Source organism: Musca vetustissima, unplaced genomic scaffold (genome assembly GCF_032173495.1).
Source record: "Musca vetustissima isolate MV318-11 ecotype Yass unplaced genomic scaffold, APGP_CSIRO_Mvet_v1 utg17966, whole genome shotgun sequence".
Classification (NCBI taxonomy): Eukaryota; Metazoa; Arthropoda; class Insecta; order Diptera; family Muscidae; genus Musca; species Musca vetustissima.
In genome coordinates this window covers 91180-104230 of record NW_026879881.1, presented here as the reverse complement: position 1 = coordinate 104230, position 13051 = coordinate 91180, and the positions used below count along the sequence as shown (strand labels likewise).

At 32.9% G+C, this 13051-nt stretch overlaps 1 protein-coding gene across 1 annotated transcript; it reads left to right on the top strand.

Annotated features, from left to right (window-relative positions):
- Window positions 1–2648: 2648 nt before the first annotated feature.
- On the top strand, window positions 2649–10881 carry LOC133325040 (acetylcholinesterase-like). Its single transcript, XM_061533867.1, has 6 exons — window positions 2649–2884; window positions 2953–3085; window positions 7888–8319; window positions 8451–9670; window positions 9739–10050; window positions 10130–10881. The coding sequence occupies exons 1-6, from the start codon at window positions 2724–2726 to the stop codon at window positions 10794–10796; spliced, it is 2925 nt and encodes a 974-aa protein (XP_061389851.1). The 5' UTR covers window positions 2649–2723; the 3' UTR covers window positions 10797–10881.
- The last annotated feature ends 2170 nt before the right edge of the window (window positions 10882–13051 follow it).

Below are 13051 nucleotides of genomic sequence, written 5' to 3'. Positions count from 1 at the left end.
ATACATTTTTTACATCATTTTTATAATCTTTTTTTCGTTTGACTCCCTCGCATTTTTAACGAAAACAGGTTATCTATGAATTGGTGTCGGAATATTTAACGTCGATTGAGCACCCAATTTCTAATCGGGCAAAACGCAATGAAATTACAGTAGATATCGGATATAAGCACATCTCATATAAGAAAAAATCGGATATAAGTGCACTGACATAAGAAATGTTTGTCAAACACCAAAGCTGACAAAGGTATTTGAAAACGTTTCATATGAGAAAATATTTAAGATTGTTGGCCACACTGAATATGTTTAAATATTGTTAGTCAAACTATGAACTGATTTAATTTTGTTATTTTTGTTTATTTAAATTTTTAGTTTTTAAGATACTGAATTTGTTCTTGCCAAACTGTGATTTAATTTCGTAACTTTGTATTTTTATATACTGAATTGTTTTATTTAATAAAATAATGTCCTTTAAGGGAACCCCTCCCATTCTCGATTTTTTTATTTTTAAGATTTTAAATGAGCTGGCAAATGATAACCTATGCATGTTAAGGTTTGTAACTTTGCACATATATATTTGAAGATTTAAAAAGGAAGAAAAATAATTTACAAAAATTTTTTGTTGTTGTTTCTGTGATCAAAGAAAATGTCCTTATTTTTGGGCATGATAACTCCTCACTGGAACATCGGAATCCGAAAATTCTAAAGGTGTTAGAAAGAGTACATGTCTGGCTCTCGTATGAACTAGGATTATTGACTTCGCACAACAATCGCCTATTTTTGACCACAAACTAAGTTAAAAAAAATAAGAAAGATCTACACCAATTGGCTTTATCCTAGTTCATACGATAGCTATACACTCACAGAGAAACGTCCCAAAATTTGAAATCAATTGGGTTATTAATTTTTGAGTTATCGTGCCCGCCATTCGCAAAAACGCTGTTTGGAGAAAAACGCGTTTAAAGTTTGTGGAGCCCTCTTGCTGTCACCTGTTGCTAACACAATAAATCGGCTATATCTTCAAAAATTAAGATTTTCACTTGAAAATTTATAGAGACATACTTTAATTAGTGTAGGTTCAAATTAAACCAAAATAAAAAAATTGGTTAAAATTGGTGCAGTAGTTTTTGAGTTCAGCGATCACGAACATACACGTAATTTTTATATATATAGAGATAGAGATTATTCTAGTTAAGAAATGTAAACAAATTATTTACATACCACCTTAATGTATGCGTATACATTTTATACCAAGCCAATCATTATTTAAGCCCAAAACCTGTTTCAACAACTTGCCGTAAAATGAGGCAACTGTTAACGGCTTTTATATTTTTTTCATTCTCTTTTATGCTTTGTCTTTTTTGTGTATATTCTATTGGTTGTTTACTTTTTTCTTCGTAGAAGACATTGTTTACTAAAATTTTAGCTTCTATGTTATTCATGTGAACGTGATTTTTTTACATCAATTAAACTTTTATTGGGGTTTGTGGGATACTTTACTCTTAGTAATCTATTTCTTCATTGCTGAATGTTATTACCAGGCAGCACTATCATTGTCGGAGTGGGAGTTAACCAATATTGGATGGAAACGGTGTATTTAGTTTATTCAAACCCAAGTAAACTGTTTACATATTATAATATAGCTATAGGTTGTAGTATGGTAGAATTATTACACAGTCTATTAAAATGCTTTCTCATTGTGTCCTGCATTGTATTTATTTCCCGTAGAAATTAATACAGTTTTTGCTTATATCTAGTGTGTTATTCTTACATCTAACGTGTTCTCATACAATCGATTTCAAATTTGTACACGTTTCTCTGTGAGTGTATAGCTATCGTATAAATTAGGATAAAGATAATCGGTGAAGATCTTCCTTATTTTTTAACATGGGTTTTGGCGATTTTCTAAAAATATTTTTTCAAAGGTCCACTATTTTGTTAATTTTAGAGCGAAGTCAGTAATCCTAGTTCATACGAGACCCAGACATGTACTCTTTCTAACACCGTTGGAATTTTCGGATTCCGATGTTCCAGTGAGGAGTTACCATGCCCGCCATCAAAAATAAGGACTTTTCTTTAATTACAAAAAACAACAACAAAAATTTTTTGTAAATTATTTTTCTTCTCTTTTAAATCTTTAAATATATATGTACAAATAATATATATGTGGATGAAATAAACATTTCATACTGAAGAAATTTTAGAATTTCATGTTGAATATAGTTTTGTTACATTTGACAGAAGAAGGCAGTACCTACATAGTTGCTTTTTTTCTATTCCCATCGAGCGGTCCTACCTTAAATTAATTAAATATTATGTATATTTACATGTAAACCTGATACTGGTTAAACTACTAAAGGTATCCCCCAAAACTCTACACCTTGCATTTCGATTTTCACTTAAAAATGAAGCAAAAGAAGGTTTTTATTGCCTTGATATGTTTTTCACAAAACTTTACTACCATTCTCACATAAATTAATATCGTACTTTCCTTTTGTTTCCTTTCAGATGCCAACAATGAGATCAAGATAATTTTTTCACATCGAACTGAGAAACGAACTCCCCCTCCAAAACACCACACAATCACTTTACTTTCACATCATAAATCTGGCGTCAAGATGAATTCGTCAGTAATCAGCAATACCACAACGACAACAAAATATAACAAAAATACTCCCACTAGATTAGAGAAGAAAATCAGAAGAAAGATAAAATATCGTGACAAAATGAAATTCGTTTGTAACGCTTCAATGTTAGGCTTAATTGTAGTTTTAGTATTAAATATAGAGTTAAGAGGAGTAGAGGCACAGACACGTGATCCAAGATTTTACTCCAGAGTGGGTGTTAATGATTATCAATGGCCAAATCCTGGAGATCCTGATTACAGGTATTGTATTGCGTATTAAAAAGTAAATAATATGTATTTTAAATAACGAATTTTTTTGCTTACTTAAGAACATATACATTCAATGATCGGCGTTATGGACACTATCAGCCGAATGGCTATGGCGACAAATATCCTGGCAGAAATCCACCTGGCCAGTATCCACAGGGCATGCCAAATGAAGATCGATTTCGTTTCGATCCGGTGAGTATTTTTTATACTAAATTTCATATAAATTCAATGTAATGTAAAGAATAAGGCATTGTTTCATGTTACGTCATTTTTGAGACTTGATATCAGAATATATTGTACTAGCAAAGTACCCGCTACTTCGTATGCGGAAAGGGAATAAAAAAATATTTCATATGGAAATGGTGAATACCGTATAATTAGTTGTACTATACTTCTGAATTCCACCTCTATTCCTACATTTAATATCAAGTTTATTACCATTAATTACTCTTCATACACATAAGCACTATTTTCCGAAATCCACACTTTAGCAAAAACGTACAGGTTCCACATGTAATTCCATTTAGAGCTTTTCGAACACCGTCACCTCCACTAAATTTGGTACCAAAAAACCTTTGGTCCTTCTTTCTAACTCTCTGTCAATGACCAACATTCCAAATTTTAGGTTTCCAGCTCTCTCCGTTATCCAAGTTTAGTGAATTTTCTATTCTATACTATTGGTACACATAAATTCGAGTTTCCAAAGTTGTCTCCATAGCTCAATACTACACTTCAACAGTAATCTAAGTTCCAAATCTCAAGATTCAACCAAATCCAAATTGTTTCAAATTTAGTACCATTTAGTAATTCTCATACTCATAGGTAAGAATTTCTAAAACTACATAAATCCATCAATCCTAATCTTACTTCCACCAAAGTCCAAATTGTTCCAAATTATTTTTAAGTCCAAATATTAGGATTCCCGCTCACACAAAACGAATTGTACCATATTTAGTACCAATTAGGTCTTCTCGTATCCATAAGTACGAAATTCCAATACTTCCTTAATCTTGCAATTTTAATTACAAATTTACGTTTACTATCTCTATCCGTTAACTCGAATCAAAATTGTACCAATTTTTTACCATTTAGTACACATAATGACGAATTTTAAAAAATTACCGACATATCTCAATTCTGCACTCAAACTGTAATATTAATTCAAAATTTTAGAATACAGCCCTATCCGTTCACACATTTGTAAGATTTCCGGACCCATTTAGTACTTTTTGTTTCTATAATTAACAATTTCCTAAACTATGTCAATCTTACACTCCAACAGTAATTTTAATTAAAAAATTCGGGAGTCCAGCTCTATCCGTTCACACATAATCAAGTTGTACGAAATATAGTACTATTTAGTACACATAGGTACTATGCTTCCATATCTCAATTCTATATTCAAACATCAACCATTAGTCCAAATTATGGGTTTCCAGCTCTCTCCGTTCACCCAAATCCATCTAGTGCCGTTTATTACTTTTCGTACACATAAATACGAGTTTCCAAAGATGTCTCTATAGCTCAATCTTCAACAGAAATCTTAATTCCAAATTTCAGGTTTTCAGTTCTATCCTTTCAAGCAAAATCCAAATTGTACTAAATTTAGTACCATATAGTACCTTTCGTACCAATAAGTACGAATTTCATAATCTACCTCAGTCCTACATTCCAACAGTCATTTTAATTCCCAATTTGAAGACTTCAGCTCTGTCTGTTCACCTAAATCCAACTTCCACCAAATTTAGTACCATTTAGTACTTTTCGTACAAATAAGTACGATTTTTTAAAGCTAATTCCGATTATCAAGATTCCATCTCTACACACTCAACTGAATGTAAATAGTACGAAATTTAGTACCATTTTACACTTTTTATACACATAAGTACGAATGTACTTATTTCCGTACATCAACACTACTTCCCAACCAGTATTCCATTTCATATGTCAAGATTCATGCTATATATGTTCAATATATATACAACAGGAAGTAAATTCAGTAAAGTTTAGTACCTTTAGTACACTTATAGGTCGAATTTCCAAAAACCCTTTGCACATCATTCTAACTTTCCATCAGTGACCAACATTCCAAATTTCAGAATTCTAGCTCTTCCCGTTCGCTAATAAAAAGGGTACCATATTTGGTACATTTTAGTACTTTTCGTACCCTTCTACTTCCAACAAAACTTCCTGCATACCCCGATCCTACACCCCCATAATGACTGTACACTGTAGTATGAATTTCCAAAACTTCCTACTTAACCCAAACCTACACTTCACAGAGATCCTAATTCCAAGTTTCAGAATTCCAACGCTATCGGTTCACTCACAATCCAAATTGTACCAAATTTAGCACACAGTAGTATGAATTTCCAAAACCTCCAACTTACCCTAACCCTACAACCCCACAGTGACCCTAAATCCAAGTTTCAGGATTACAACTCTATCGGTTCACTCACAATTCAAATTGTACCAAATTTAGTACACAGTAGTACGAATTTCCAAAACCTCCTACTTACCCCAATCCTACACCACCACAGTGATCCTAACACCAAGTTTCAGGATTCCAACTCTATCTGTTCGCCCACAATTAAAATTGTACCACATTTAGTACACAGTAGTACCAATTTCCAAAACATCCTACATACCCCAATCCTACACCCCCACAATGATCCTAAATCCAAGTTTTAGGATTCCAACTCTATCGGTTCACCCTCAATTCAAATTGTACCAAATTAAGTACATAGTAGTACCAATTTCCAAAACTTCCTACACCCCCACAGTGATCCTAAATCCAAGTTTCAGGATTCCAACTCCATCGGTTTATCCCCAATTCAATTTGTACCAAATTTAGTACACTGTAGTACGAATTTCCAAAACTTCCTACAGACCCCAATCCTACACCCTCACAGTGATCCTAAATCCAAGTTTCAGGATTCCAACTCTATCGGTTCACCCCCAATTCTAATTGTACCAAATTTAGTACACAGTACTATGAATTTCCAAAACTTCCTACAGACCCCAATCCTACACCCCCACAGTGATCCTATATCCAAGTTTCAGGATTCCAACTCTATCGGTTCACCCTCAATTCAAATTGTACCAAATTTAGTACATAGTACTACCAATTTCCAAAACTTCCTACATACCCCAATTCTACACCCCCACAGTGATCCTAAATCCAAGTTTCAGGATTCCAACTCTATCGGTTCATCCACAATTCAATTTGTACCAAATTTAGTACACTGTAGTACGAATTTCCAAAACTTCCTACATACCCCAATTCTACACCCCCACAGTGATCCTAAATCAAAGTTTCAAGATTCCAACTCTATCGATTCATCCACAATTCAATTTGTACCAAATTTAGTACACTGTAGTACGAATTTCCAAAACTTCCTACAGACCCCAATCCTACACCCTCACAGTGATCCTAAATCCAAGTTTCTGGATTCCAACTCTATCGGTTCACCTACAGTTCAAATTGTACGATATTTAGTACACAGTAGTACGAATTTCGAAAACTTCTTACTTACCCTAAACAGAGATGCTAAATCCAAGTTTCAGGATTACAACTCTTTCGGTTCACTCACAATTCAAATTGTACCAAATTTAGTACAAAGTAGTACGAATTTCCAAAACGTCCCACTTAACCCAAACTTTCACCCCCAGACTGATCCTAAATCCAAGATTTATGATTCCAACTCTATCGGTTCACCCACAATTCAAATTGTACCAAATTTAGTACACATTAGTAAAAATTTTTAAAACTTCCTACATATCTCGATCTTACACCCCAACAGTTATCCTGACTCCAAATTTCATGATTCTAGCTCTATTGGTTCGCATAAAATTCAAATTGTACCAAATTTTGTACCATTTAGTACCCATGAATATAAATTACTGAAACTGGGTAAAAAAATTCCAAAACTACGTACATTCCCAATCCTACACTCAGATGTCCAACTCCTAATGTTAATTTCAAATTTCAGGATTCCAGCTCGATTTGTATCTCCAAATTAAATTTGTACCAAATATAGTATCATATAGTACTTTTCGTACACATGAGTACACGCTTTCAAAACCATCTCCTTAAATAGACTCTACATCTCATCCCTAAGTCGCATTCCAAATTTCAAGTTTTTAGCTCTATCAATTCACATGCTACGAAATTGTACAAAATTAAGTACATTTTAGTACTTTTCGTACCCTTCTATTTCGAATTTCCAAAAACCCGTTGGTACATCTATCCTACACAGCGCCTATATAACAGCATTCCCAATTTTCGGTATTTTAAAACTTTACATTTTACAACAAAAGTGCCTGAAATTTAATATTTCTGGTGACAAGTGGGTTACAAAATTTCCCAGGAAAAAATAGCGGTTCACTTTTTATTTATCCAAAACTAAAAAATTGTAATAATGAAATATGAGAATTCAGTTTATACCTCATTTATGCACTTTAAAAATTCCCATTTCTGACAGCGAATCTCCCTTTTACGTATTACAAACCGAATATAATTTGTTGCAGTGCAAGACAAACTGGGTCAAATCTTCGTACAATTAATAAACGAACATGCAACACAATAAAACATAATTTCATATTTTCAATTGAATGATGATCATCATTTAATCACATTGGCAGCGAATTACATCCCATGTTTGATACGTTAATTGAATTTGTAACGCATATGACCATAAACGGTTAAATACATTATGGACGTATTTGTCCATTAGCTAATCAAACATGTCATCATAGAATACAAAGAAATTCATCTATTTGGAAATGTTGGGAGTCTGTCAGACTAGACACATATGGTGGGTACATCTATCTAATCAAACCATATATCTAGAATACAAGATGTACAAGTCATGTTCACAAATCATCTTGGGATGGGAACACACTAATTAACAACAGATTATTTTTTGTGGACTATTAAAGAAGAAGATACGTTATTTTCATCATATTTTGTTTTCTTTTACTGTTACTTTTAGAACAATCCCAATGAGGGACAAATACCATTTCCTGGTATATTGGCTGGTTGGCGTGAAGATTTACAAGGTAAACAGCGACGTGATTCTTTAACATTGGAGCGTGATGTTTTTGTCACCACTAATTATGGTCAGGTGCAAGGCTTCAAGGTGTACATGTATGATAATCCAGATCCGAAATCATTTTATCGACCATATCATTCGACTGTGGATCGTAGCATGGGTGAATGTTCTGTATTTTTGGGTATCCCATATGCCATGCCACCAACATTCGAAGGGCGTTTTAAGCCACCTCGATTGCATAGAGGCTTTCAATTGCTGCAAGCTGTTGATTTTGGGCCGGCATGTCCTCAGCCGGTACGTTATACAGGTGCTACCAAAGGCATTATGGATATGGATGAAGATTGTTTATATTTGAATATTTATTCACCAAAGGTAAGTAATGGCAAATATTAAATTTTCTATAAGAAAACCAAAATTTCAGAGAGCAAACCAAACTATATTAGTCTTACGAGCCTCTATTTTCAATTTTTAAATTTATATTTTATCTATCTTTCTCATTTCAGACCGGTGCTGGGGTGGCTCAAAAATATCCGGTAATGGTTCACATACATGGCGGTGATTTTGTACGTGGAGCTTCAAACCTTTTCCAAGGTCACATCTTGGCATCATTTTATGGTGTTGTGGTTGTTACATTCAATTATCGTCTGGGAGCACTTGGTTTCCTTTCGACAGGCGATGAAAATTCACCCGGAAACTATGGTATACTCGATCAAGCAATGGCCCTAAAATGGGTTTATGATAACATTGAATTTTTCAATGGTGATCGTGATTCGATAACGCTTTTTGGATCTGGAGCTGGTGCAGCATCGGCTGGATTACTTATGGTAGCTCCACAGACTAAACATATTGTAAAACGTGTTATAGCTCAATCTGGATCGGCATTAGCTGATTGGGCTTTAATTCAGGATAAATATAGAGCTCAAAATACAAGTCGCGTTTTTGGCCAGTTGTTAGGCTGCTCACTGGAATCCTCATGGAAATTAGTGAATTGTCTAAGAACCGGAAGAAGTTTCTATGAATTGGGCAATGCGGAATTTCCACCCGATGTGGGCACCTTCCCATGGGGTCCTGTATTGGATCATAATTTTACTGTACCCGGTGATGATTGGTATGATGGTTGGCGTGAAAAAGATTGGCGTTTCCTTATAGATACTCCACTGAATTTAATACGCCAAGGAAAATGCAATAAAGGTATACAATATATGACAGGTGTTACAACACAGGAAGCAGCATTTTTTGTTTCGCAAAATGAATCGTTGGCACCGTATTTTGAAATTGATAATAAATTTTTCGAACAAAAAATACGAGAACATGTTTTCCGTTACAATTACACACTGAATCCGAATGGGGTATACGAAGCCATTAAGTACATGTACACCTATTGGCCAGATCCAAATAATAGCACCATTATAAGAGATCAGTATATAAATATGTTGTCCGACTTTTATTATCGAGCTCCAGTAGATCAAATGGTCAAAGTGCTGTTGGAACAAAAAGTACCTGTCTATATGTATGTTATGAATACTACGGTGGAGGCTTTAAAATTACCCGAATGGAGAAAATATCCACATGACATTGAACATTATTTCTTGACCGGTGCTCCGTTCATGGACGTGGAGTTCTTTCCCAAAAGTGCCCATCTCGAAAGAAATATGTGGACAGACAATGATCGTAATATGAGTCATTTCTTTTTACAAACATTTTCGAATTTTGCACGATATGGGTAAGTTGTTTAACAATTTTATTCATTTGATAAAAATTATAACTATTTATTTTGCTATAAAATTTTAGTCACCCTACTCCTCAACAAGTTTTGGGTTTACATTACGAACGTGCCTATCAGGGTGAAATTCGTTACTTGAATATCAACACAACTTATAACTCGTCGATATTACTAAATTATCGCCAAACTGAAAGTGCCTTTTGGACACAATACTTGCCAACAGTAATTGGAGTCTTTGTTCCGACATATCCACCCACCACTGAATTCTGGTGGGAACCAAAGGAACCGCTACAAATAGCATTTTGGAGTATGTCTGTAGCGTGTTTCTTTTTGATCGTTTTAGTTTTTATCTGTTGCATTATGTGGAGAAATGCCAAGAGGTAAGATATGACGGAATTTAAAGAAAACTAGACAATTATCTGAGTATAACTTTTTATTAAAAATTTGGTTTAATTCTAGACAATCTGATCGTTATTATGATGAAGATGTATTCATTAATCACGATGGCACCGAATACGATCATGAATCTCGAACTACCGGTGTTGATAATACCAATTTAGCTGCAAATCATCAGGTGATGCGATCACGTGACAACCTCTACGAATATCGAGATTCTCCATCATCGAAAACGTTAGCCAGTAAAGTCCTAACGGATACCACATCAATACGATCTCCCAGTTCATTGGCCACAACACAAAAAACAAGTGGCAGTCAATCTTCATTGAAATCTGCAATATCGCTTAAGGAAAGCAATGGCGGTGGTACTCTATCGCCATACTCGCGACCTCCACGTAGTGAAGCTACTGTTGCACCAGCAGCACGTGTAATAACGAATGGTGTTGCGGTTGCTTCTTTGAATCAACCTAAATCAGTGGAGGAGAAACGTTTATTACAACGTGAACCCATACCATTGTCATCTACACCCGTTCCCGTGGAACCAACTTATAAGCCGGCATCAAAACCATTACCCAGCAGTCGAAGTACAACACCTGTACCAAGTGCCCGTTCGACAACGACAACTACAGCCACATTGTCTTCCGGCATAAATGTTCAACCATTGGTTGGTATTTCGAAATCACAATCCCGTACTCAAGTTATAGAAGGTGTGCCGCAAACATCTGTATAAGAAATCGCTCTCTAAATATTACAATATCAGATAAAGTATCATCTATAGATATTTTTTCCGCTACTGTTACATTTAGAGAGGGAGATATAAAATATGAATATATTAATTGTTAAATGTTTAAATAAAATTATATTTTGTTTGTTGATTTCTTTATGCAAAATGTAATTTTAATTAAACGCAATAACTGTAAGAAATTAAATTGAACAGCTTGTATTTGTAAATTAAAACGAATTCTAGAGAGTTACTGCTGGTCCAGATATTCGATATGTTTTTTTTTCAGTAACTGTGTTTTGAAAATAACCCACATTAATTGATTGGAATAAAATTGTTAAAGAATTTGACCTCAAATTATAAATTATCTTGTAAAAATCTTTATTACAAATCTGTTCATCCATTCAAACTTGGTATATTTTTCGATCATTCTTATAATTGCTTATAAGAAAATTATAAACATAAATATAGAAACATTTAATTAAATATAGTATGTATGTAACGACAATATGTAGAAATTAAGTTCATATTAAAAACACGATCTTTAAGGTCATAACAATTAGGAAGGTATATATATATATATATTTTTGTATTTCTACATACACATACCACAAAGCATTTAAGCAACTAATTTTCTATAATTATATATAGTTTTTTAAGTAACAAAAGAACCAACCCATGAATACAAATCCATATCAAAACATTCCAATTTTAATAATTTTAATATTAGTTTAATAATAATGTTACTTTTGTAAATAAATAAAAATGTTTTTAAATTTTTATTTATTTTTCAACTTATAATTAAATGTATACAACTTTTTGTTTTATTTTATTTTAATTTTTTTTACAATGCCTTGTACTTGTAGGTTTAAACATTAGTTTTGTAATCATTTGTGTACATTTGTGAATCGTCGCATATCAGTGAAACCGTCCAATATTTGTATATGTTTTCGATGTGTTTATTTGTTCAATTGTCTTATATACTCGTGTATCGTTGACATATACCATAGAAGTATTTTGTATGAGAACAAAATAATATTTATGTATAAGTTAGTTTTATTACTATTATTAATTCTTTTTCTAATATATCGTTTTACAAATTGCACATTTATTCCCCTAAACATTAATTTTCGTTTTATTTGTTTATAGTATCCATGACATATAAATAAATCTTCATATATCATCAAATGTGTTGTCTTCCCAATCATTCTCATCATTTTTGTTTATGTCTTGTCCATGTCCTAAACTGAAGCATACATACATGTATGTATATTGTGAATGTTTATTTAACTATCAAAGGTAAGTAAAAAAATTTAGGATATGAATTCCATTTGAATTTCGAAACATTACAATTGTAATCTTAAGTCTCGAATTACTAATGCAATCTTTTCAACTGAAATGCTTGCAATAGTCAGCTTCTTCCCACTCCAATATTTGTCCTAAATTATATGGATATTTCATTGTGAAGATGCATAAATTGTAAATTTCTACATCCCGTCCGCTATTGGCACTGGCGTTACCAGTTATCACTCAATCCATCTACAGATCTTAGTGATTTTAGAAATATACATGACAATATATAGTATTATCTAACAAATTCCTGATTATGCAAGACATAGATGCGAATTCGAAATCGCCATCTTCAATAAGGAATCCTCAACAAGATTTAACTCAATTCCAAAACCATAGAAATTCAATACCATCGAAGTACCTAACCACCCCATTTCCTTTACATTGTTCAACGACTCTCTTTCTTATTATGGTAATAAAAACTCTGAACTATTATGGTAAAATGTTGTTTAAATTTCTCATAAAGAAATGTGCCATAATTTTCGAAATATATGTTGACAAATTTTACTTTAAGCAGTTGTAGACTTAAGTTATTAAATTACTGTACCTTGCACAGCCAAATTCAAAGTCTGTCCTTTTTCCAGAAGTATTGAGGGTTCCGGTCTCGTCATCTTAGCAGAAGACTATTTTTTTTCTTGTCCTAAAAACCCAAAATAAAACAATTTATGTTTTCAAATTTACAAGAGCTTATATTTTTATGACATCTTAAAATAGAAAATTAAAAAAATATATATTCTTCAGTAAAAACAAAACCATACTTCCTGTGGTAAAAGTAAGAATTTTGTTTAATAATCCTTGACTAACATATTGCGTATATTTAAAAAAAAATATAATTTAAATTATTTTATTAAAAAAAATTAAAATAGGATAATGAAAAATCCTTTTCAAGGTCACATTAAAAATAGAAATCATTA